At 36.7% G+C, this 27,460-nt stretch overlaps 1 protein-coding gene across 7 annotated transcripts in view; it reads left to right on the top strand.

The window, feature by feature from the left end:
* The window catches only part of adad1 (adenosine deaminase domain containing 1 (testis-specific)), a 162,802-nt gene extending 135,894 nt beyond the window's left edge, over positions 1–26,908 (top strand). For 2 of the 7 annotated variants that reach the window (XM_062990921.1, XM_062990907.1), the window contains exons 2-12: positions 6,375–6,563; positions 6,790–6,924; positions 9,966–10,133; positions 11,622–11,696; positions 11,835–11,960; positions 13,038–13,161; positions 13,293–13,463; positions 13,965–14,197; positions 15,477–15,711; positions 16,868–17,000; positions 18,265–18,627. In XM_062990921.1, coding sequence (XP_062846991.1) covers positions 6,386–6,563; positions 6,790–6,924; positions 9,966–10,133; positions 11,622–11,696; positions 11,835–11,960; positions 13,038–13,161; positions 13,293–13,463; positions 13,965–14,197; positions 15,477–15,711; positions 16,868–17,000; positions 18,265–18,378 — 1,692 coding nt within the window. In that variant the 5' untranslated portion in view covers positions 6,375–6,385 and the 3' untranslated portion in view covers positions 18,379–18,627. Of the gene's footprint in view, positions 1–3,574; positions 3,663–6,374; positions 6,564–6,789; positions 6,925–9,965; positions 10,134–11,621; positions 11,697–11,834; positions 11,961–13,037; positions 13,162–13,292; positions 13,464–13,964; positions 14,198–15,476; positions 15,712–16,867; positions 17,001–18,264; positions 18,628–26,619 lie in introns of those variants that run through there. The other 5 variants (XR_010011024.1, XR_010011020.1, XM_062990916.1 and 2 more) reach the window with 5 other exon arrangements.
* Positions 26,909–27,460: the final 552 nt, after the last annotated feature.

The raw sequence follows: 27,460 nt of genomic DNA, 5'->3' as shown, positions 1-27,460 counted from the left end.
CTGTGGTAAAAATTTTTGCATATCTTAAATGCTCCCCATCCTTTCCATTTCGAGGGATTGTCTTAATGACCACAGAAATGATTGTTAAAGCACTTTAAAGTTTAGGCAAGTCAGTTTCCATTCAGTTGGTATGAATGGAGTGGTTATCCACCCACAGATTCCAACTGTTTTTAATACAGTCACTTTTATAACACATTTACTAACCCCTAACCCCTGGTTTCAATCATTTCTGCCGGAAATTGCACAAACATCTAGATATTTGCAACTCTATGGATCAACATATTTAAGAAATGGTATTTTATATAATTTGTAAGTATACCTTTAAAACATATTTTGGTCCATGTGGACACATCAATTGTACTGCCAGACTTTGAAAAAAAAATTTTTTTTAATGCATTTTATCCCCCTTTAGCGTGTCCAATTGCCCAATTGCTTCCTCTCTGCCTATGCTGATCCCTGCTCTGACCGAGGAGATTGAAGCTAACCCACGCCCCCTCCGACACGTGGGCAGCAAGCCGCATGCATCTTATCACCCACACATTGACGAATGTTGTGCCACCTAGCATTGTGTACGGAGAGACACACCCTAAGAGCACTCTTTCCTCATCTCTGTGTAGGCGCCTCTAATCAGCCAGCAGAGGTCGCAGTCGCACCAGTCTGACAGAGAGAGACCCATATCTGGCTAAGTCCCGCCCATCTGAACAACAGACCAATCGTTGTTCATGTAGCCACTCAGCCTCAGCTGGCAAGGCAGAGCTGAGATTCGATACGATGTATTCGAGATCCAGCTCTGGTTGCAGCGTGTGTTTTTTTGGAATGTTTTGCAGCCATTAAATAGAAAAAAGCATATTAAGTAAAAAATTTAAATGTTAAAAAATACAAATTAACAACAAACAAACAAAAACGTACATACGGTTTTTGACTGAATACAGGCCAATATGAATAAGCAAATTATTGATGTCTACTGATCCAACTTCTTGGAATTTTGTATGAGATATATTTTAATGTATACATATAATAGAGCAAAATCTTTCATTTCATTAAAAAAATTTCATAATTTATAATCATGTCTCATATAATTTAAAGCTTTAGAACAGAACTGATCTATTGGTGGCCTATAATTATCCAGCTGTTGGATTACTCTTTGTCTTTTAAAAACATTTGTATTGTTTTTTAATAAGTATGCTTTTCTTCTGAGTTTATATCATGTAATTTGTCAAAATGCAACTTTATGGTCTGTGTTCTTCAATACACATTAAAAGTGTCCAAAGATCCTCTGTGCAACACACGTAAACATTAGTAACTAGTTAAAGCCCCACAGTTTCCCCTTTTGTAACCACAGCATGGGCCATGACGTCACTTCTCCATTATCAGCACAGACCACCATCACTTTCACTCTTATTCATGGGTCATCTTTTCTCATTTTGCAACTATTAAAGGCATGTGTCTTTGAATCCCCTAACAAAAATGTGAGAGCAAGATCATAACCCTCAACCCGTAAACTGAAACCTGTTCATAGTTATTTATGAATTATTACCATATGCGAGTATTTAAAAACCTTGAGTTGAAATTTCAACTGTGATTTTTCTTAATCCATTTTTATCTGAAGCAATTTACAAATGAGTATCACAGTGGCACAGAAGGTCATGGCAATATCAGGTAACACCTGAATGTGGACCTAAGCTAGGGTGACCATACGTCCTCTTTTTCCCGGACATGTCCTCTTTTTGAGACCCGGCGTCCGGCCGGGATTTTTAAATCACCAAAAATATCCGGGATTCGGCTTTTCTAGTCTGCACTCACTATTCTGTGTGTGTGTTTTTGCATTGGTTTGTTTTTAGGTCTTTTTAGGAGTGCATCTGTTTTGTTAAAATAAGTCTGATTTTCATGTGCACATACTAACACAGAGGCTCTTGTCAACACCGTGATGGCACTGCATTCTGTGGAAATTGCTCAGCAAGCACTAGAAGACACATCTTACTGCTGGGATTCTACTGATGGGAGCACGTCATTAAAGTGAATCAAATTAAAGTTAAAAACACTCCTAAAAAGTCGGCTGATACGATTGTACAATACATCAAAGAAACTAAAAAATTAAGGGATTTTTATTTATAGGTGACAACTGTTTTTTAATTTGTTGTTATTATTGTTTAGGGCTTAACGCTAAATGTGAAGGAATAAGATTATCTGACCATAAAGGCCCTTGTTAAAGAGCAGCTGTACATTTATTAAAGTTCAGTAACGCAGCTGGATGGTTATTGACTCATTTGTCAACTATTTAAACCTCTACCCCATACACATGAAATAACCCCCCCCCCTTCCCCGAACCAGACGTCCTCTTTTTTAAAACCCAAAATATGGTCACCTTAACCTAAGCTAACTTTTCACTTCTGATTGCAATTTTTTATAGCTATTTTAAGTCCGAGTGTGGATTTTCTCTAATGTTCTTAAACTTCCCAAAACATTTCAGTAGTGGGTATGTAGTAGGCTCCAGGCCCACCAGGTCCCTGATCAGGATAACTCAGTTATTGAAGATGTATAATTATATAAATAATTATACAGATGTTTGGCAGCACTGTGGTAGTAGTAAAGTAAGGCCACATAGTTTTATTAGTTTTTCTCTAATCATTGGTAACCTAAAACTGTTCCCCGCTACTACCTGCTGTACCACCCTGCTTTTAGTAATATGAAAGGGCGGCACGGTGGGTAGCACTGTCGCCTAACAGCAAGATGGTCCTGTGTTCGATTCCCAGGTGGAGTGATCTGGGTCCTTTCTGTGTTGAGTTTGCATGTTGTACCCGTGACTGTGTGGGTTTCCTCTGGGAGCTCCAGTTTCCTCCCACAGTCCAAAGGCATGCAGTAAGGTGTATTGGAGATACAAAATTGTCCATGACTGTGTTGGACATTAAACCCTGAACTGATCAATCTTGCGTAGCAATCACCTGTCCTGTTATGATTGTAACCCAAGTGCGTAAAACATGACGTTAAAATCCTAATAAATAAATTAGGTTTATTGTGATGGTTGGTGACTAAATAAGTGAATGTGTGTCCATATGTATATTTTTAATGTATATTTTTGTCTGAATTGGATGGAGTGGTTACTGATTGACTACATTGTCATCGCGTAACATGAGGTTAGTTATTAATTTCAACTGTTTACCCTTGTTAGTCAAGTTCATAGTAAAAAATTTCAAATGTAAGTATACAAATACTAACGTGGGTAATAAATAATTAATTTCTTAAACATTGGCTAATTTAAAAACAAGCACCAGTTTACTTTTTGGGAACCGAATCTTTTTGGTGAGCCGAATAAAAATAATTTAAAAAAGAGCCAAAAAGACTGTTTTGACACGCTCAACCGACTCATAAATATTTAAATTAATCATAAACCTTTGAACAATATAGAACAGTTTGTTTAAATTTGAATCATATTTCCTAGCTGTGTAAGGACACTACGGTAAACATGAATTCATGGTTTAACTAAGCTTAGTGCATTAAAATGTCTACTAGAAGGTGATTTGGGATTCAGCCCGACATATTGGACTGCTGAAGCTCGTTAGTGTTAGTGCGATCACGTGACTGTGGATGCGCGCCTGAAACCGAAAAGTAGATTTTTTGTTTGCTAATTAGATGCTGCTGTTCACCAAAAAGCTGTAAAAACTGTAAGCGACAACCTTCATTTGAAACCTCACTTTATTTTAAAATGTTAAATTTCATTATATATTGCTTGTATGACACATGATAATTAAGTGCTAAAAATACTTACTTTAGCCTGTAAGTTAGTAGTTGTGGTAAACTAGCACGCAAAGAGAAGCATTTTTCAAAATGATCAGTTGACCTTTGATTTTTAATACTCGAAAATATGAATATTATTTTTTTTATCTTGATACTAATCTGATCGAAGAATAGAAGTTAGAAATAAAAGTTTTGGTTGCAGTAATACATAGGTTTCCAGCAAACTGAGGTAAGGCTGATGTTGCAGTGTGGTCTTGGTGTTCCATACAGTTGACCTGTCAAATTAAATTAGTATTTATTAAATGCGTATTAAGAAATTTTAAAATGTCAGTTGTACAATTTTGTTCCATCCACCATTCGTTTGTTTGATTATTTTGTGGCGTTGTAAGACCTTGTCCTTACAGTTTAGTTAGTACAGCTGTTTTTTTCTCACACTGACTCCTAAAAATGCATATTCAATAAAATTGTATGATACACCATGACTTAATTTTGTTTTGTTGTATTTTGTGATAAAGGTACCATACTTCTTTAATAATAATAATAATGATTCCGTTTTTGTGATACTGCAGGACCAGTTTAGCTCTATTTCAATTGGTCATTCTGGTAATTTTGGTGTAATTTGACAAGAAGTCGTCTCTGCTGCGATTCTTAATTTTTTACATACTAATATGGTAGAGTCACATTGCATAAACTGTTGTGCACAGAGTGGCATAAAACAAAAAAACAACTACAGTACAATCATTTTGCTGTGTAATCTTGATAACCTGCTGGTTTAGCTAAACTAAGGTGTAGTTTAAACACCTTTATTTCTAAAATACTCATTTAGATGTTGAATGGGAGCTTTGCCGTTACACTAAAATGTAAAGTATGTTAATAAATGAGAAACTTTTTCTTTGTATTTCACAGCACAGTTCAGTATTTTACTTCTATTATTAAATTGCATATTCTGTGCTTTAATCTTAGCTGTATTTTATGTAGTTATTTATGTTTTGATCAGTCTAATAATAAATAAAATTGTTGACTTATTTGCTGTATGGAACACTGTTAGTGCTGCTTGGAATTCTTTCATCACTAAGGAAATGATAGTTCATGTTAAAACTACTTCTAGATGCTAGATGTAGTATTTACACACTTATGATAGAAAAATGTGTGTGATGTGTGTGAGGACAAACGCTATTGATAACAAACAAGCATGTGTGTGTATATGTGTGTATATATACAGGGGTTGGACAAAATAACTGAAACACCTGTCATTTTAGTGTGGGAGGTTTCATGGCTAAATTGGACCAGTCTGGTGGCCAATCTTCATTAATTGCACATTGCACCAGTAAGAGCAGAGTGTGAAGGTTCGATTAGCAGGGTAAGAGCACAGTTTTGCTCAAAATATTGCAATGCACACAACATTATGGGTGACATACCAGAGTTCAAAAGAGGACAAATTGTTGGTGCACGTCTTGCTGGCGCATCTGTGACCAAGACAGCAAGTCTTTGTGATGTATCAAGAGCCACGGTATCCAGGGTAATGTCAGCATACCACCAAGGACAAAACACATCCAACAGGATTAACTGTGGACGCAAGAGGAAGCTGTCTGAAAGGGATGTTCGGGTGCTAACCCGGATTGTATCCAAAAAACATAAAACCACGGCTGCCCAAATACGGCAGAATTAAATGTGCACCTCAACTCTCCTGTTTCCACCAGAACTGTCCGTCGGGAGCTCCACAGGGTCAATATACACGGCCGGGCTGCTATAGCCAAACCTTTGGTCACTCGTGCCAATGCCAAACGTCGGTTTCAATGGTGCAAGGAGCGCAAATCTTGGGCTGTGGACAATGTGAAACATGTATTGTTCTCTGATGAGTCCACCTTTACTGTTTTCCCCACATCCGGGAGAGTTACGGTGTGGAGAAGCCCCAAAGAAGCGTACCACCCAGACTGTTGCATGCCCAGAGTGAAGCATGGGGGTGGATCAGTGATGGTTTGGGCTGCCATATCATGGCATTCCCTTGGCCCAATACTTGTGCTAGATGGGCGCGTCACTGCCAAGGACTACCGAACCATTCTGGAGGACCATGTGCATCCAATGGTTCAAACATTGTATCCTGAAGGCGGTGCCGTGTATCAGGATGACAATGCACCAATACACACAGCAAGACTGGTGAAAGATTGGTTTGATGAACATGAAAGTGAAGTTGAACATCTCCCATGGCCTGCACAGTCACCAGATCTAAATATTATTGAGCCACTTTGGGGTGTTTTGGAGAAGCGAGTCAGGAAACGTTTTCCTCCACCAACATCACGTAGTGACCTGGCCACTATCCTGCAAGAAGAATGGCTTAAAATCCCTCTGACCACTGTGCAGGACTTGTATATGTAATTTCCAAGACGAATTGACGCTGTATTGGCCACAAAAGGAGGCCCTACACCATACTAATAAATTATTGTGGTCTAAAACCAGGTGTTTCAGTTTCATTGTCCAACCCCTGTATATACTATGCATTATATAATTGCAGTTGTCTCAATTAATTATGATGGGCCTTAAGGTTTATTTACTTTGAAAAAAAATACTTTTTTATATAATGCATTTGCTTTAAACTATTATGTAATTGTGTAAAAAGGTTTCTTTATTCACTTCAACAGCTGAAATAAAAATGAAGGCATGGGGAACATCACACCTTGTGTCCAGAGGGGCCAGTTTTGCTCAGATCCTTAAAAAGAACATTGTGGCACCAACCACTTTTTCCCCTATAGTCCAGCAGCCTACTTCTGAATTCTGCAAAACCAGCAGCAGCCCACTGGACCAACCATGCAACTCCCCAGGGAAAACAGGTTAAGTCACTTGACAGCATCTGACAGCCTAATTACTGTTATGTATTTTTGTGTGGCACGTGTTTCAGTTATATTTTTTCAGTTCTACTTTCTTCTTTCAGTTCAACTTTGATGTGTGGTGTTTGAATAGAAGTGTCCATTGAAAATGGGTTTGTTAGTAGTTTTTAATCATGTGATGCATCTCTGTCCTTCTGCCCAAACTCTTGCTTTTGTGATCATGGAACAGGATCCAAACCAAAAAACATTCCCAAAGAGCTGATTGACCGGTACAGACGAGAAGAGACTCATGCAGTTTCTTTCCTTTATCAGCTCTCACAAGTGCTACAGTTCCAATTGGAGATGAAGGAGACAGTTACTACAGGTAATTGACCTGCACAATATTTAAATAAAATCTGGGAAAAGTAAACTATTATTTAAAAGAATAATGAAAAATTACCCAATGAAGAATGAATTAAAATAGTTGTTTAACAAAACACATTTACAATTAAAATTTACAAAAAATTTATTCTGACACCATAAAACAATTTTTATGTTGATTTGGATATAATTTTGGATCATCGTTTTGCTGGAAATGTATGAATTTGTGTCGAATAAATGAGTGAGAGTATTATTGTACATACAAATTACCACTGATGTTTGCTACTCTGGCACCCAATTTTCCCCTTTAAGTAAACATAGGCCAAATGGCCAAAAGTAGGTGGACACCTGACCATTAGCTTGTTGGATATCCCATTACAAAACCATTGACATTCCCCTCTGCCTTCACAAGAGTTTGAAGTATTTTTTTTGATGAAAGAGCAGTTATGAGGTCAGTTAAAAAGGCCTGGCTTATAACTGACATTGCATCTAATTCTAAAGGTTTTTAATAGGCTTAAGCTCAGGGCTCTGTGCAGGTCACTGGAGTCCATTCATACCAAACTTGTTAAGCCATGTCACTGCAGACCTTGCTTGGTGCAGAGGCAGCAGCAGTCAATGGCTTCCCCCAAACTATTACTAAATGCTAAAATTAAGCAAGCGACGAGAGACCATGCGTTACTGCGATTTTATCACGGGGAAGGATGTTTTGTTGCATGACGCGAAGCGGAGTGCCTAAAACGTCTTTCCCCGTGATAAAATCATAGCAGTAACGCACGGCGGTCAACATAAAATATAATAAAATACAACAATGTTCAATTTATAAATGTTTTTATTTACAAAAACACTTACAAAAAGCATTCTTCTGCGAAATCATGTAGTCTGTTAACAGTGTTGCTAGGCAACATGAGGGCGAACATAACGTTCGCAATAAACATTCCTCCACAAACACTATTACACTTTCTTGGACGAAACACCCGCTTAATGATTAGGATTACTGTTTATATTAATCTGGACATTTCCATGTATAGTACATGACTTAAAATACTAGAGATGGGACGATCGATCGGCTATGAATCGGTATCGGCCGATTTTTAATCAAAATATGCTATCGGCGATCGGCCGATATTTCCCAAATGTAGCCGATCCGATCGTGTGATATATAAAAGATCACGTTAAGCTTAACAGCTCAGTGGATTGATCCAGACTTTGAGCTACAAAGCACCAACCATCGCATTAAAATTCATCAATCATCGTACAGAAACCACAGTGAAAGCTCTTCATGACCTAAAATAACATCATTAACGTTGTGCATCATACATACGATGTAATTTTGCTGATTGTAATATTTACTTTAAAAAGATAATTCAGCCCGGTCACATCTGAGTCGATTCTATCAGCACGTTATATAAACTCCTGGTTCACTTTGGTAAATCGTGAGCGGTTCTTGCTTGTGATGTAGATGAGAACAGAAAACGTTACAGAGCCAATCGGAGGCAAAAGTTTATTCATTACCAAATTCGTTAGTTCAGGATCATCTGCTGAACTTTTAGGATCATCAGAAAACTTTTAGCTCCTTAGACGGAACGAGTCTGACTCGGTTACAGATCTGTGGTAATAGCAGTTTAATTAAGCTTTTTAATTAAGCTTTTTAATGTAAGAGAGTCAAACAAAATGTTCTGTAGTAGCTGGTGTTTATTTAAAACCACGACATTAATTAATAACAGTAAACACGGAGAGATGACTGAGAAGAGAAACTTACGCTTCGCGGAAAAACAATCGACTCGTGAATCACTTTAAGCGATACAGTGAACAGATCATTTCTCTTAAAGGCACAAACACACACACACATGCTGCTCCGGTTTATCTTCATTGTAAGGCTCTTTTTAAGTTTTTTTCAGACTGAACTGGATAACATTAAACCTGCGTGTGTGTGTGGTCAGTTAGACTAATGAAATATGTCTGATGTTGTTGTTTGATGTACTTTATTTACTGCTAAATTTGCAACCTCCCCCCCCCCCCCCCCCCCAATCGGAATCGGCCATCGGCCGATATCCCTGAAAGGAGATCGGAATCGGTGCCAAAAACCCCGATGGGTACATCTCTATAAAATAGTGTTCAACCAAGTTTGTACTTTTTCTTTTCAGTGGCGTATTAATATGGAATGATGTGAGGTGGTGACAGGTGCGCTTATATCGGGGATTTTACAACGGCTTCGAACGCTCAGATTTTAGGACTGGAACTATCCGTTTTATAACTGACATTTTACAATAAGCAACATGGACAGAAAGGTTCTTGTTGTGTCCAGTTAGCTAAATGATGACATTTGATTCACATTAGGCAAATTAATAGGTAATTAATTGTTACATACAAAACAATTTCTATGTTTATTTGCATACTAAACTGATGAGACTCTGGAAAAGAGAGAAGTTCATACCAAAAAAGTTTTGTTAATAATGAGTAATCAGAAAGATACTTGTCCAATTATAAATCCCGTACTGACCACAATAAATCTTACTCTGGACAAAACTTTCCACTAGGCTCTTTTTATGATCTGATAAAAATCAGTAGCTACCCAAAGGTTTGTATCAATTTGGTAATCTGGCTTCTCTCTTGGGTAGCACTGCCGCCTCCTTTCTGTGTGGAGTTTGCATGTTCTCCCTGTGTCTGCATGGGTTTCCTCTTACAGTCCAAAGACACGTGAAAAGTGAGGTCCAAAAAGTGAGGTGAATTGGAGATACAAAATTGTCCATGACTGTGTTTGACATTAAACTTGTGAAATGATAAATCTTGTGTAACGAGTAACTACCGTTCCTGTCATGAATGTAACCAAAGTGTGTAAAACATGACGTTAAAATCCCAATAAAATAAATAAATCTGGCATCTCTCTATATAAAATAAATGGTCTTAATAGAATATTGAATAATAAATATTTGCTAGCGAGCTGATTTATTAAATGTTAATAGCCTTGGATTTTGTACATGTAAACAAAATAGTATAGTCCAGCTAATGACTGTGTAAACTAAAGTACTTTATTTTTTTTACCAGGAGGAATAACAGGGTTCTATTTTGCATTTTGTGCTGTGATCGATGGAGTGGAATATAAGACTGGAATGGGCGTTAATAAAAAAGAGGCCAAGGCTAAAGCAGCTCAATTTGCAGTGGAGGAGCTACTGTCCAATCTGGACAATGATTGTGTCCTGCCTGATGCTTCTGGTAACTGTGCATCATTTTGCAACAGATCATGGTTGAATGTTTTTTTTAAATATAGTTTTGATAGTTAATTGTGCTTGAAAGTCCTTATTCCTTACCACAAATATCCAACAAACTAATATTTTTTCACCTCTACTGTAGGTGGTAACATAACCAGGTTTAGTGATGTGCTTTCCAGTGTGTAGGGAGGCAGTGTACGTCAGGGTTGGTTTTGTGGTTAAATGGGGAAACTTGATTGGTGGATTGATTACACATGAGATAAGAGTTTGTTCTGAGATAGATTTGATGTTTATCCCTATATTATTTAATTTAAAACATTTACACATTGATAATTTTATGTTAAACTGGTGATAAAGATGACAAAATATTTTAGATTCACTGCTCCTTTATATGCCTTGACAAAATTTTTATGAAATCAGTATTTGTTTTAAAAGTCAATATTGTTTTTTATTTTTTATTTTTTTTAAAGCAAGTTGTGGCTGGGTTGCTATTGCATTTGTTTTTGAAAGTCCAAAGTTGTTTACAAAAGTTTTGGGTGGTATACCTAAATATGTAATATGAGAGCATTACTACTTATGCTGTAAACTGTCCCAGTATAGGCTAATATACCCCTACCTTAAAAATAAGAAATGTTTCACAATTTTGTATGAATGAGTGTGGGGAGCAAAAGCAAGCCTGTCTGTTCCAATCCCACAAGAGGGCTACTGTAGCACAAATTACTGAAAACTTTATGTTGGCTATGGTAGAAAACACCCAGTGCATCACAGCTTGCAGTGTATGCAAGAGTCAGAGTGCTCATGCTGACCACCTAAGAAAGAGGTGGCACCAAGATGCACTATGGGAGTGTGGTAAGCTGACAGAAGCAGTGAGTGCAATGTTCTGCGTGGAATCCTTGAGTCCTAGCATTCACATGACTGTTACTTTGACACCTAACTGAACATTGTTGCAAAACTAAGTATACCCCAGCATAGCAATAGTGTTCCCTAATCTTTAACTTGTTAACTTGAATACCTCACCGATACTAAGCATTACTTCATAGCTAAAAGTAACAGATGATTGAAGGAATTATTCCAGCAGTAATTAACCAGACACACATATGTGACCACGTGTGGGTGGGTGTGTGTGTGTGTGGGTGGAGCATGTGTTGCTAAGATATTGTTTATAGTTGTTAGGGAGATTGAGCAATTGGGGTGGTACTTGGTTTTAAATTTTCATCAGAGGGACCCAAGAGAAATGGTCTAAAAATTAAACCACAATGCTTCAAAGAAGACTTAATTTTTTATTTATGTCCTCTCAATTTAGATTAGAACTCGCGAGTTTAAGGTGTCGGCTCTGCTGTGTTAGCGTTTTTACTGCTGCGCCAACCAAGCACCCCAAAAAGATTTTATGTTGATATTTCTTGCTGCAGTTGCCAACAATGACTGTTTTCTGTCACTGTATCTATTATATCATTTTACCTGTAATGTCTTAATGCATTCATGTGTATGTTAGAGGGACCCCCTCTTTTACCAGTAAAGGATCGGGATTCTTTAGTTTCAGATGTCCATCCAGGAAGGGCTCCATTTGGTAAAGCCATTTTTGTATTCTATATTAATGCTTTAATGTAATAAAATATATTTACAGTAGAATAGGCCTGCTATGTAAAGGACATTATAATGGCTTTGGTTAAAACTTTTATGCAAGTGACTTTTCTTTATGTCTCAGAAAGAAAAAATCCTATTAATGACCAGGTGCCTAGTGTCATTAAGGAGATGTTTTCGAAGCTGATGGATAGCTACCCAGAGTTCTCTGGCTGTGGTGGAACTCTAGCTGCCTTTGTTACTCAGTCTCGTAAGTTGTGTGTCACATGCAATTACATTAGATGTCTCCGGATTCCCTGAATCTTTTAATTAAAGATTCACAATATTATGTATGATACAGCTTGTGTTGAGAAATATTTTTGAATTATGTGACGTCATGATAATTGGCAAAATGTGGTGATGAAGAACATGGTGAATTCTTCTTTTAAACTCAGTCAAGATAGCTTCACCTGTTACCAATGTACTTGCTTATTGAGCCCATCCATTAAATTTTCACTTTATTTGATGTTAGTTTTTTTACTTAACAAGAACAATAAACAATTTTAGACCAGTTTAGAAAATTCTTAAATTATTGAGATGTTACTATTTTGCTGTTTATGTAACCTTTTAACTTGCCTTTAAAAATCAGTGTAATTTAGGATATAAAATAGTTTTCCATGGTGAAAATTTTCTATTAAACCTTGATTATATTTTGTTTGATGTCAAGTTATGCTTTAGCAACAGATTTCATGCATATATTTCTTTAAAGTGTTGACTTTCATTGATGTGTACAATAACTCTGAGTAGCGTATAACGGAAAGAAAACCATGCTCTTTTGTTGTATAGTTTAAACAAAACAAAATGCTTGTTTTGTTTAAGAAATCACTGCCATATTTAAGTAGGTATCTATAGAGGAACATCAATATCGGCACCATAATGGATTTTATACACTTTGATTAGTAGAACTAGGTATGTCCAATCAGCCCAATTCTGCTTTTTTATTTTTTTTTTATTAGGGAAGCAAAAAGTCTTTGGCCTACAGAATAACCAGATTACCGTTTACGAGCAATAATAAATAATACTGCGACCCTGAGCAGGATAATACAGTGGTAAAAGAAAATTAAATTTTTTTAGACTAAATTAATTGTAGAATGGCTCAATTTTAACAAAAAGGAAAATTAAAAACGAAAATAATACTTGGTTCAGCAACTTGCAACAATAGAGGTGAATGTTTGATATACTTTATTTTTGAACAGTCTTGTAATATACTGTACATACATACTTACCCTACAAGTTCAATTCACTGATTTAATTCCTGGTTATTTAGTTTTATGTTTTCTTTTTTCAGCGACTTGGTTTGAGGTAGTGGCTCTTGGTACTGGCAATTCCAACACTAAATTGAGCCTGTCACCCAACGGACGCATCCTTCATGATTCCCACGCAGTTGTGACTGCACGAAGATCACTAATGAGGTCTGTTATTTTAAACAGGATACCTGTTTTATTGTTTTGCTTATTGATCCTAGCTTTGCTTCTTGTGTCCATTCTTAGACTAAATAGAAAAATGAGACAGGTGTATTAAATGTGATATTGTTTTTGCACAGGTATCTGTACAGGCACCTGTTATTGTTCTACAGTAAGAATCGTGCTCTGGAAGAAAAGTCAGTTTTTCAGCTGGATGAGACTACTAAACTCCTAACATTGAAGAGTCACATCACGCTGCACCTGTACCTCAATCAGCTACCCAAAGGAGCTGCCCAAATACCTTCTTACCTGTATGGAACAATGCACCGCCCACTTACTTTGCAGGGATTACCTACCACACTGTAGTGCACATGTTTAAATATGCTTGAATCATTTTGAATTTTGCTGACTCAAGAGATTTTGATCTATACATGCTTAGCCAGGTTGAAAAGCATCTGTAAAACTCTGAGATTAAATAGGCAAACACAATTAGGCTTGCTTAGTTGCCTTGTCAGTAAAGCTTTGTTACTGTATTGGTTTACTGTTGCTTTAGTTAACAACACTTTATTTAAGCATTAAGTTCTTGACTTTTGCATCAATATTTTCTCATCATATCCAAGGATTTCCTGATATTTTTTTTCAATTTTCAGTAAAATACCAAAGTTGTTCATGTTGACTGATTTATGGTTTCCAAAAAAAAAAAAAAAAAAAAAATCTGAACTCATGCCATCTTTGCATTTTAGTTGAATATTTGTTATAAGATGAGTACATTGTTAACCTATTTTTCTTTCTCTTTTCCCTCCACGCTCTAGTCGTTTGAACCCTTTGTCAATCTCAGCTTGGGAAGTAAATAATCAAATTGGTCTGCATGTAATGATAGATGGAATGGTCTTTTCCGTGTTCTCCTCTACATTTGAGCAGAGTGGTTCTCGTGTCGTCAGCATGTCGGCTAGTGACAAGATCACCCAGTGGCAGGTGGTGGGATTTCAAGGTGCTCTACTGAGTCACTTCATCGAGCCCATCTATGTCAGTAGCATTCTCATAGGTAATACTTGCATCTAATTTTTCTCATAGGTTAAATTTGATTATGCTGCTTCAGATTCAGTGTTTAAGGATTTTTTTGTGTAACTTTGGTACATTCAACCAACATTTTAAAGTATCTTGCCAAACACTGTTGTGACTTGTTAAAATTATTGAAGTAATGAACAAAATGATTCCATAATCTACAACACAATATTGCCTGCACAAATACTGTGCAGCTATAGTAGTAAGGATTAATAAAGTGAAATTTGATGACCTATTGAACTAGGTAATCATTTTAGAGATTCTGTGGCTAGATTGATCTAATGTTTGATGCCCCATTACTTCCAATGTCATTGTAAGGTTTCTAAGCTAGGTCCAGAATCCTTGGTTGGTTCATCTTTATCTAGTCTTTACTGTAAGTTGCTTTAAATGAACACATCTACCATAAGCCTGTGTGTCAATTCCAAAAATATTAGACAAATGTATTACAGTAAACCTGAAAAGCATCTTTAAGAAGATCCCACCTAAGGAAATCTTGGACATCTTGAAACACCTAATTTGAAGCACAGAAGACAGTCACTGCAGCTAGATAGATAGATAGATAGATAGATAGATAGATAGATAGATAGATAGATAGATAGATAGATAGATAGATAGATAGATAGATAGATAGATAGATAGATAGATAGATAGATAGATACTTTATTTATCCCGAAGGAAATTATTCCTTCGGGAAATTATTCCTTCGGGGTGTCAATTCCAAAAATATTAGACAAATGTATTACAGTAAACCTGAAAAGCATCTTTAAGAAGATCCCACCTAAGGAAATCTTGGACATCTTGAAACACCTAATTTGAAGCACAGAAGACAGTCACTGCAGCTAGATAGATAGATAGATAGATAGATAGATAGATAGATAGATAGATAGATAGATAGATAGATAGATAGATAGATAGATAGATAGATAGATAGATAGATAGATAGATAGATAGATAGATAGATAGATAGATAGATAGATAGATACTTTATTTATCCCGAAGGAAATTATTGGTCTCCAGTAGTTTAACAATAAAAAAAGTATAACCACTGTATCTACGACCTCCATTGTAAATGCCAACAAGAGAATGCCAATAAATGGACCAAAATGGCAATAAACCATAAATAAATTAGATTTGTGTTTTCTGTCTAATGGATTGCAGACCTGTTTGAATGAGAGATCTTTTGTTACCTGCAGCATCAATGTACATTCATATCAAATTCATTTAAGTTTCTGTTGACTCATGCTGTGTATGTGGTTTAGGTGATGAGAGCTGCAATGATATTCGTGGTATGGAGGTTGCATTGAATCAAAGAGTCGATGGTATCACTTCCAAGCTGCCCATGTATTACTGTGTGTACCGGCCACAAATTAGCCTGGTGGCCTCTGTAATCCCTACAGATGCCCATGGCAGCCAAAAGAATCTCAGCCTCAACTGGTGCCAGGGTGATGTTTCCCTTGAGGTTGTGGATAGTGTGGAGGGCAAGTCTGTGGAGGAGTAAGTTTGATTTTTTTCATCTCTTTCTTTATTCCAGTTTGAGAAATTGACCCTAGATTCAACCTCCACTTTGGTGATGTGTTGCTACCCTGTCCCATGTATGTAATTTTTCATTTATTATGGTGAGAAATTGCTGAACTAATTTGTCATTAATTGGCTTACTAGGACTTGTCAGACATTGTGCCAACACTAAACAACCATGGGCTCTTCTAAACATCTGACTGTGCATCTGAAAATGATGCTTATTGATACCTATAAAATAAAGCGAGAACCATAAAACCACAAAACACTTTTAGCTTGTGGTGTCTGAAATGTCATTTAATAAATGACAGTGAAGGGGAACTCTGTAAGTAAAGATCAAAGAAAACTTATCAATAGGCCAGTTTATACACTCTTTAAAAAGTCAAAGCTCTCATATAACAGCAAAGGAATTGCAGGAAGATTTAGCTAAAATGACATTTTCAACAGGATAAAGATCTAAAATATTTTTAAATCCACCATTAAGACAAAGCTTTTGGAATTACTTTTAAAATGTCAGTAAATAATGACCTCTGCTATGCTTTTGTTTGCTAAATGTCTTGTAGATGCAGTCACACTGAGATTTTAATAAATAAAAAAAAATTTTGGTCTTGAAAACACTAAATCAGCCATGGTGATCATGCCTCTTTCTGCCTTCCAAGATGACAGAACCTTACAACTGAAGAAAATCTAGCACAATAAATGGACAATTATCAAAACCGGGACTATTACAATGCAAATGTAGACATTTGCTTCACTGGTGAAAAGTCTAGTGGAAAATATATTACCACTGGTGTTTTAACATCTGTGCTATACCAGAAAAATAAACAGCATCTTATCAAAAAAGTTATCAAAAAAAGATTGTGCTTAATAACCTTCATACCAAACTATTAAAACCTGTCTAGATCTAATAGCAATATTCTTAGTTGTTGACAGTGACATCAAAAACAATTTCCTAGCCTAATAAGGTATTAAGCAATACTTTCAGATTTTAATCATCTGTTTTAATCTATGATTGTATTCATTTGAAAAATGTGTTGAAAGAAGCTGGGTTATTTATTTGTGTAAATATATGATGTTTGGACGTTTGGATCTAGTTGAGAAACATTGGTGAGTTTTGTACGTGTTTGACTCTCAGGTCTCCGTTTAAGAGTGGCCCGGCTCTTGCAAGTCGTCTTTGCAAGGCTGCAATGTTGAGTCGCTTTAACTTAGTTGCAAAAGAGGCACAAAGAGAGGCACTGCTTTCTGCTGTTTCCTACCGGGAGGCAAAGGTATTATGTATTTCTGATACAGATTGTTTCAAATATTTTACCAAATGTCTTACAAGTTGTGTATATACACAGATCAGGAATAACATTATGACCACCTTCCTAATATTGTGTTGGTCCCCCTTTTGCTGTCAAAACAGCCCTGACCCGTATCGTAGAACAGTGGCAACCTGGCAGTGGTGGGGCTTGAACCAGTGACCTTTGGTCCAGTACCTTAACTGCTAGGCTACAACTTCCCCCAATCCTCGCTCAAATCCTTACGCTTGCCCATTTTTCCTGCTTCTAACACATCAACTTTGAGAATAAAATGTTTACTTGCTGCCTAATATATCCCACCCACTAACAATGCCGTGATGAAGAGATAATCAGTGTTATTCACTTCACCTGTCAGTGGTCATAATGTTATGTCTGGTCGGTGTATGCATATATAAATACATTGAATCAAAAAGGGACCTCCGTATTTTCACACATAACTGGAACTTGGCACATGCCCGCTGCAGTAGCTCTGTTAGTTGATAGACATTTTGCAGGCAAGTGGGAGTGGCTTGCACAGCCCATTCCAGAATATCCCTAACATATTCAATTCAATTGCAGTCAGACAAGTTTGGGGGCCAAGGCAGTGTGGAGAATTCATTGTTGTGTTCCTCCAACAATTTCTGAGTGATCCAAGCCATGAAACAGGGCATTATTCTGTTGCAAAATTGCACTGTTGTCGGGGAAGATATGGGTGCAGATGATCAGCTACCAGGTCCCTGTAGTGTTTACCATTTAAGGGTTGTGGTACGATGACTAACAGTCCTAGGGCATACAAAGAGAATGCTCCCCAGACTACTCACCACCAGCACCAGCCTGTAGCACTCCAACATTGCAACCAGGAGACGTGGCTTCACGTCTTTAGTTTAAAGAAGAACAAGTTCTGGACGGGATATGTCCCCCCTCAGAACCCTGAGCTCAACATCATCAAGTCTGTCTGGGCGTAGATGAAGAGATAGAAGGATTTGAGCAAGGCTGCATTCAAAGAAGATGTTTGGAACAACCCTGCTGCTGAATAAACTGTGCAATTGAACCTAGAAGGATTGATGCTGTTTTGAAGGGTGGTCACACCAAATATTGATAGATTTTTCTTGTGTTCTTTCTTTTTGCTCATCCAAACAAGCTGTCTGTTGTGTCCTAAAATGCTCTACATATGACACGATTGAAAAATATTACTGAAGAACAAAGAAAATCATTTTGCTTCTGTATTTTTGTGTTTGTGTTTTGAATGTAGATGATGGCAAAACCATACCAGGAGGCAAAAAGTGTCTTAAAGTCGTATTTCGCCATGAAGGGCTTTGGCCATTGGGTGGAGAAACCACCAATTAGTGACCACTTTGCAATGTAAGAGCCAGTTTACAGATGACGTTGTCATCTGGGAAAGACGTCAGAAGACAGGTTTGAATATTTGTGTTCAAAAAAACTTTCTTATATATGTTTGATCCCGTTTATTATGTAAAGGTGTTTTTTTAACTTTTTTTTCACCTTTTGTTTGCTCCTTGTTTATTTTCTGGTTACAGATGTAAAAATGTTGGTTCAGAGCTGTCAACATAGTGCGAAACCAAATAAATAACTTGAAATTAACATGACACAACAAGATCACTTGTTTTAATTCTTGTAATGGGTATTTTCTCTAAGCTTAAGAATAAGGGAATTTATTAGCAAAAGTTTTTGAGTGTTGGTGATGACGTAGGTGTTGCTTTAATGAAGTGGTGACGTTACTTTCAAAAGGTTGGGGTCTGAGGTGTATGTTTGTGTCCTAGTAGTGCACAGGAAACCTCTGCTTCCTGTTAAAAGTAAGACTGCAAATAAATGCTTTCAATATTTATGTGAAAGAGACAGGATTATAATCTTACACTTGAAGCCACTTTGTGCTTGCAGGGAAAGAAGAGTTGGGCATAGACAGGTAGCATTAAAGATTATAGCTCATATATTCTAGCCTCTTTTCTGTCTATAACCAATTTTAAGTAGAGACCCCATGTACTGTTGCTTTGCATGATGTTTGTTTCTGTTTACTGGCTGCTTTTTCTGCAATTTTCTTTATACATGTAAATCCATAAAATTAGATGTATCATGCTGAATCCTACCATATGTGCATGTAAGCCAAAACCCCAGACTAATTTGCTGTTAGCTTGGACTTCAGTAAATTCCTGTCTACTGAAGTTTTGTGATATCTGGTACCTGGACCTTATCAGCAGGTCCTTCAACTTCTATATGTTGTGAGATGAATCATTCCACAGTTCGTTCTGGTTCAAACTCTTCCCTGGGTAAACTGTGCATGTGTTTGGTTGTTCACATTATCTTAAGGAAAACAGGATATGCCCAATCGGTCAACCTTTCTCCGTTGCTTCACGTCTAGTTTATGTGCCCATTGTGGGTGCTTTTATGATGATCATAAATTAACGAGCACTTGAACTGAACTTGAAATGTTGTGAAACATTTACCTCATCACTTGTGTTATCATAAAATGCACATAGTAGCCCTTCTATTAGTCTGTGCCAAAGCTTTTTCTGTACTTTGGTGTCAATGAGCCATGACTGTCCAGCAGTTTGTGGTTTGTGGCTTGTCCCTCATCAGACAATTTTTTTTTTCAGAGATGCAAACCCGGTCGTTTGCTCGTAACAATTTGATTCAGATCAAGGTCACTTAGTTCTTTGTCTGCCCATATTTGCTACCTTCAGCGCATGTAGTGAGTAACTACCATTAACCTTTAAAATTAACAAAATTAACAAATAACTGCACAATTATTATGAAATAGACATTGCCATTAACTTTTTTTTGTTGGGTTCTAATGCTTTGGCTCATCTGAATAATTCTAAATGCACAGGATTAGGTTTAGTATCCCCAAATCATCCCAAATTCTGTATAAGTCATTAAGTCAGGATTTTGACAAGGCCTTTTCTAAACATAGTCTGTTTTGTTTCAGTATTTAGGTGAACTTTTGTTTTTTTGGATAATTATCTTGCTGTTACCCAGAAACCCACCTGCCCACCTTTAATAGTAAATACAGTCAAGCCGGAAAGTCTGCACACCCCTTTCACCTTCTCCACATTTTATTACGTTATGGACTCATTCTATTATAGATTGATTCACAAAATTCTACACTAAAAAAGCCCACAATAGTCAACAAAGTGAAAGCAGCTTTTTCGACATCTTTGCTAATTTATTAAAAATCAAAATGTAAAATATCATATGTACACAAGTGTGCACACTCTTTAATATGACACCCAAAAGTGAGCTGAGGTGCATTTTGTTTTCACTGATACTGCCTGAGATGTTTTTACAATTTAATTGGAGTCCACCTGTGGTAAATTCAATTGATTGGACATGATTGAGGATTGCCAACACCTGCCTATATAAGGTCCTACAGTTGACAGTGCATATCAGAGCAAACTCCAAGCCATGGGGCCAAAATAATTATTTGCAGACCTCAGAAACAGGATTGTGTCAAAGCATAGATCTGGAGAAGGGTACAAAAAAATTGCTACAGCTTTCCAGGTCCCAAAGAGCAGAGTGGCCATCATCATTCATAAATGGAAGCAGTTTGGAACCAAAAATCTTCCAAGACCTGGCCGTCCAGGTCACTCTGACAGAGCGTAGCCTTGTGGAGATGAGAGAACCTATTAGAAGATCAACTATCCAGGCAGCACTCCACAAGTCATGCCTTTATGGTAGAGTGACCAGATGGAAGCCCTTTCTTTTGTAAAAGGCACATGACAGCTTGCTTAAAGTTTGCCAAAAGACACCTAGAGGACACAAAAGGAAACAAAATTCTTTGGTCTGATAAAACCAAAATGGAACTTTTTGGCCTGAATATCAAGCGTCACGTCTGGAGGAAACCAGGCACCGCTCATCACCTGGCTAATGCCATCCCTACAGTGAAGCATGGCGGTGGCAGCATCATGATGTGGGGATGTTTTTCAGCAGCGGGACCAGGCCGACTACTCCTGATAGATGAAAAGATGAATGCAGCTACTTACACCGAGATCCTTGAAGAAAACCTACTCAAGAGCGCTCTGGACCTCAGACTGGGGTGAAGGTTTACCTTGCAACATGACGACAACAACCCAAGCACACAGCTAAAAATACCAAGAGAAGAGTGGCTTCTGAGAAAGTCTGTGAATGTCCTTGAGTGGCCCAGCCAGAGCCCAGACCTGAATCCAATTAAACATCTGTGGAAGGAGCTGAATATGGCTTTGCACAAGGATATGCCAAGAGGAATGGGCAAAAATGTCCAGAAACACGTGTGCCAAGCTCGTAGCTTCTTTTCCTTAAAGCTGTAATTTCTGCCAAAGGTGCATCAACCAAGTATTTGGCTAAGGGTGTGTACAGATATGTAACCACTGAATAAACATTTTCGTCAGTAAAATAAAATTGCATATTTTCTAAACCCTGTTTTCACTTCATAATTATTGGTAATTGTGTGTCGATGTTTGAGGCAAAAAAAAAAAGTCAATCTATTATAGAATGAGCCTGTAACGTAATTAAACGTGAAGAAGGTGAAAGGCATGTGCAGACTTTCCGGCTTGACTGTATATTTGTATTTCATAGTCAGCATTGACCTTAGCAAAGCTTCAACACGTGTCTGCATTTTTAGATGAGAATTAAATAGGGCCCGTCACTCCTGGACAAATTTACCACTGTTCCAAGTTTTCTTACTGGTCCTAGAGCCTTACGAATTAGTTTGTAACACTTTCCAGGCTAATAGATTTGAACTTTTTAATTCTTTTTTTTTTATTATTTGTAAGCACTGTTGGAATTCCCCTTGATTGTTGCTTGTTAAAAGTTTGATATGACTCATCAAACCTAACTCGGCTCTAATCAAGCTTGGCTCTGTTGAATGAGCTAATTTTGCTTAGTAAATCTTATGAGCTAGTTTATTGGGGCGGTGAAATATGATTTTACATGAGAGTTCTTATGTTTGTTGGATAGTTTACAAACCACAGTTTCAGAAAAGTTGGAATGATGTGAGAAATACAATAAATAAATACAATAAATAAATAAATACAATAAGGCAGTGGGAGCTCAGCAGTTAAGGTACAGGACTAGTAATCAGAAGGTCGCTGGTTCAAGCCCTGCATCTGCCAGCTTGCCACTGTTGGGCCCTTGAGCAAGGCCCTTAACCCTCAATTGTTTGCAATGTATAATCTCAATTGTAAGTCGCTTTGGATAAAGGTGTCTTCTAAATGCTATGAATGTAAATGTAAATAGAAGAATCTATATTCAGTTTTCCAAAGTACTCCATGCTGCTATTTATCACAGTAGCATGATTCTAAAGTGTTTCTTTCCCATCCAGTAAAGCCGAAATGAAAACACTGGAAAGATTTGGTCTTAAAAACAACAAAGAAGGACTATAAACTGAAATATAAGAATGACCTACCTACCTTTCCTGCCATGAATTTAACCACTGTGTAAAACCATCCAGTGATTTCTGTGGTTTTCTTGAATCGTTTTACAATTTTATGTACAGTAGATGGTGAAAGATCTAAATTGTTTGCAATCTTGTTTTGAGTTGTTTTTTTTGTTTGTTTTATTTATATATATATATATATATATATATATATATATATATATATATATATATAAAACAAACAAAAAAAACAACTCAACACAAGATTGCAAACAGTTTAGATCTTTCACCATCTACTGTACATAAAATTGTAAAACGATAAAAATTATAGACTGTTCAAGTCTTTGTAAGGGGGTAAACTTACAAAATCAGCAGGGGATCAAATACTTATTTTCCTCACTGTATATATATTTATAACTCTCTCATGATGCTTGGCACAAAGTGGTGAACCTTTGGTGGGTACTCTTTTTATACCCAATCATGATTCCATCACCTGTTACCACTTCAACCTGCTTACTGTGGAATATTCCAAAACTCTATAAATTGAATAATTTTTTTTACTCTCATTTTTGCCCCTGCCCTAACTTTTAACAGTTAAATAAAGATTTGTGACAATTAACAAAACACAGATTTGTTCTTTTTATAGCATTTTACAAAAGGTCCTAATTTTTTGGGGAAATGGGGTTTGTAGTTTAAATAAAGGCAATTATGTTGTACAAATTATGTTTTGCTCATTTCCCTTTGTGTAATATGTGTTGCTTGATCATTAAATGTGACAAAATTTACAGTCGCATTATTTTATCTAGCTAATGAATAGTTTAACACTTATGGTTGAAAGAAGATAATGGCATGATGTCGATACACACCCACATATTAAACCATTCTCTGTGTGTAAAGAACGGCTTTTGTTAAATCTTGACCTTGTTGCTTATATGACTCCATCAGTCGTTGAAGTCTAGAGCCCCAGGATAAATGTGACTAAATTTGCATTATTCCAAATCAGAAAGCTTTAACTGAATATTACTCACACTGATTTAGTTTACTAAAAGGGTCAAAGGCTTCACTATTTCCTTTTTCCTTTGCATCTCTGTAGTTGTATGCAGCTATTATACAAACTGAATATTCTTGAAAACATTTCCTGTAAAGGTGGGTGTTGGCTTTGAGCAACCAACATCAAACATTTGAACAATCGAGGTTAAGTTCACTAAATACACATCACTTGGTTTGGTGTCTTTTAAGTGGTAGATCAAGTCATGATTATTGGAAAGCTGTCCATTTCTGTCCATTAGTTTAAAAATGCTTGGACTTGCTGTCAGGGATTTTTGGTTGCGCTGAGACATGTTGATGGAAAATGTTATTAGAAATGTTATTCACAATCACTGCAAATCTCTGTACAAGTATCTAGTCTATAAACGTGTGATGACAAACTTTATGATGCTCTGTAGCTACTTTCCATGATACAAAGTGTGTGGTGCACGAGTGGAGGTTGGTTGTGTTGGTGTGTAAAGTATTATTAGAATAAGAAACGAGATACGGCGAAGGTGTTGACCTATCAGTAAAGGGTGGCTAAAGGTATCTAGTTTTTTGTGTGTGTCCGGGACAGCCACATACTAACTTTGCGTGAACTAGGGGTTTTCCAAATGAGGTTACGCTAATGTCCACCTCGCAGTGGAACACCACAACTGTGTTAAACCATTAAAAAGACCTCAAATAAAGGTTAAACGTGTACTTTCCCTAAAGAAACTTTACTAATATGTGTGTGCTACTGTTTTTGACCTCAAGCGTTTTGACTTAAAATAGCAACATCAACATGTTTAGAACAAAATCCTGACAGGTTTAAGCACTACCGTTCTGATAAAAATGAATGCGACTCAGGCTTTCAGATCCAAAAGACATTTTTCTTTTATATTTTCAGATAGCAAACATTTTAAAAATAAATAAATAATAAATATATAAATACATAAATATTTAAATATTAAAAAGCTTATAAAATGTCTAGTGCTTTGTAAACCAAATAAACAGTAAGCAAGAGAACTTTTTTGTTCACAGATTTTCACTATCTTCATGGAAGTTACATTCAGTAGCTGTTACTACAATATCAGAACAAACAAACAAACTTGCATTTAGATTAAAAGAAAATGTTGAAAGAAATTCCATGCAGCCATTACATTCGTCTCCATCGGAGAAAGCTTGACTGTAGTTGTGCTGTAGGTGCACTGGTAGTTTTTAGGGACCTGACAGTGTCATCTTATAGGCATCTTTTAAACTTTAGCTGCTGTTCAGTTGTTGGTAAAGTTTCTTAATGTTGTCGAGGAATTCCTTGTACGGTTTTTCTTCTGTTTGTGAACTCTCACAGATACAGGTTGCATTTTGTGGCTGAAAAAAGAGAGAAAGAAAATCAGAGGGGATAGTAAAAGAATTAGCATGTCTCTTAAATGTGTCAGGCCTGGTTTTGGGTTTAGTTAAGACACTTACTTTATTGTCATTCAGAATATCCTTCAGTAAGTCCTTCATTCTCTTGACTGCTTTATATTCTTCACTATATTTTATAAAGCATTCCGTTTCGACTGTATCCAGTTCTGTAACAGAGCAGTTCAGAGCTTCCCAGACACACTGAAAATTGACAAGAAAAAAAAGACAAACACCAGTAAGGACTAAGATAACGTTTGCATCTTTCGAACAAGCTTTTGAACACCTTGCACCACCAGTCATTTCGTGTATGTTAATTAGTTTAGAGCATTACCTCTTCTTGTCAGCCTAACCTCTATTTTTATTCTTCCAGAGAATACCCACAAGCTCTCACCATTCTTTTGAGGTTTAGTATTCTCATAGTAACGTTCTTCCTGTGTGACTCTTTAACAAGCTTGCCAAAATACCTTACAGCTAAAGAGATGAATTATTGCTTACCTTTTTGCCCTCATCCACAGAGGGACTGTAGAATTTGGCATCATTTTCAAGCTGTATAAAACAGGAAAGATGAAATTAGTATTTCAGGTAAAATTACATAAACCTACTTGCATAGAAGTGAAGAAAAACTTAGAAATGCAAACTTAGTAGATACAACTGAGAGACTTACGCAGTTCTTATTAATTAGTGTTTCCAGTATTATTGACACTTGCTCATAGAAGATGGGAGAAGCTGTAAAGCAATGCAGAAGAGCCAGGGCCAGCATCCATTGTAATGTAGACATGGTGTCAAGCTGAATAGTCCCTTCTCAGAGTAATGGTGACAGTTCATAATCAAATGGCGTATTTATACTGTTGAAAGCATGCTTGTGGAAAATGAATGGGTGGGCTGAAGGACAGATATTAGCACATCAGCTGCCAAAGTTTTTTTTTCCTTTGATGACTCTTGGGATTTTTCTTTCTCCTTACTCCCTCCCCTCTATGTGTGTGTGTGTGTGTGTGTGTGTGTGTGTGTGTGTGTGTGTGTGTGTGTGTGTGTGTGTGTGAGAGAGAGAGAGACACACACACACACACACACACACACACACAGAGAAAGTGAGAGGAAAGAGTATGTGGTCCATCTAGTGGATGACAGAAAAATCCCCACTAGCTTACACTTGCTATCTGATCAAAATATATATTTATATATTATATCATATATTATATATATATTATAATATATTTAAGTGGAAGTTGTACTAAGGCATTTATTTAATTAGTTTCAAACCCATATGTGATGTGTGTCATGTTAATAATTTAGGATGTGTTGCCAAATGGACAAAATGATTGAATGAATTTAGCTGTAGAGTTCATAAACAGGCCAGGTATGCAGGTGTTTGTGTATGTGTGTCACACGTGGGGGTTCCCCCCTCTCGGGAAACCCAGCTACTGTGCTGACGCTAGTCAGTCACCTTGAAAATAGTTTCGAATTGGTGTAGGATTAGGACGGAAAAATAGGAGTAAAGTAACCGAACTCATACATATTGTAAAACATTTTGACTACTTGAACAGACTTGATTAATATTTTATATATATATATATATATATATATTTATATAAGTATATATATATAGTTTTTACTGGAGCATTATACCATGGCCTAAGGAAATCACAGCTGTGAAAGGTCGTTGACAAAAGACAGCATGTCATATGTGATAAATGTGTCTTGTGCAAAAGGTTGTGACATTAAAATGTGTATGGCAGGAATAGGAAACATATATATTTACTGAAAAGTTGGGCAAAATGCAATAAAGTTTTAATTTTTGATTTTTTTTTTTTAATCTTTATTTAATAGACAAAGGGCGGCACGGTGGCTAAGTGGGTAGCACTGTCACCTCACAGCAAGAAGGTCCCCAGGAGGGGCGGTCCGGGTCCTTTCTGTGTGGAGTTTGCATGTTCTCCCCGTCTCTGCATGGGTTTCCTCCGGGAGCTCGAGTTTCCTCCCACATTCCAAAGACATACAAGTGAGGTGAATTGGAGACACTAAATTGTCCATGACTGTGTTTGATATAACCTTGTGAACTGATGAATCCTGAGTAATGAGTAACTATCATTTCTGTCATGAATGTAACCAAAGTGTAAAACATGCCATTAAAATCCTAATAAATAAATAAATTTAATAGACAAAAGGTAAAAAGATTGGATTTTCAATTATTTTACTATTCAATTTCACTGTATATTGTAAACACATTTAAAATGTGTCATCACAACATATTAATGAGAACTTTTAATTGATTGGGAACTGAAGACACTAACTTTTGCAGTTTTACAACTGAAATTTTCTCCATTCATGCTTTCTGATACGAGACTACAGATGCTGTCTGTGGATGTCGTCCGAGTATAGGAGAAATCTGGACTGCAGGCAGGCCAGTCAAGCACATGCACTTTGTCTGAAGCTACATTCTGCAGAGGCCTGGTGTTTTGTTTCTAAAATGACCACATTTGTTAGTTTAATAAAGACTCAGGAGAGTTAAAAAAAAAATCACATATTGTTCTTTTTATTGCATTTTACGAAATGTTCCAATTTTTCTGGAAAATATACACACACTTACATTATATTACCAAAAGTATTTGCTTGTCTGCTTTCACACACATGAACTTAAGTGACATCCCATTCTTAATCCATAGGGACGGCA

Source organism: Trichomycterus rosablanca, chromosome 1 (assembly GCF_030014385.1).
Source record: "Trichomycterus rosablanca isolate fTriRos1 chromosome 1, fTriRos1.hap1, whole genome shotgun sequence".
NCBI lineage: Eukaryota > Metazoa > Chordata > Actinopteri > Siluriformes > Trichomycteridae > Trichomycterus > Trichomycterus rosablanca.
This window is presented reverse-complemented; position numbering and strand designations above follow the sequence as displayed.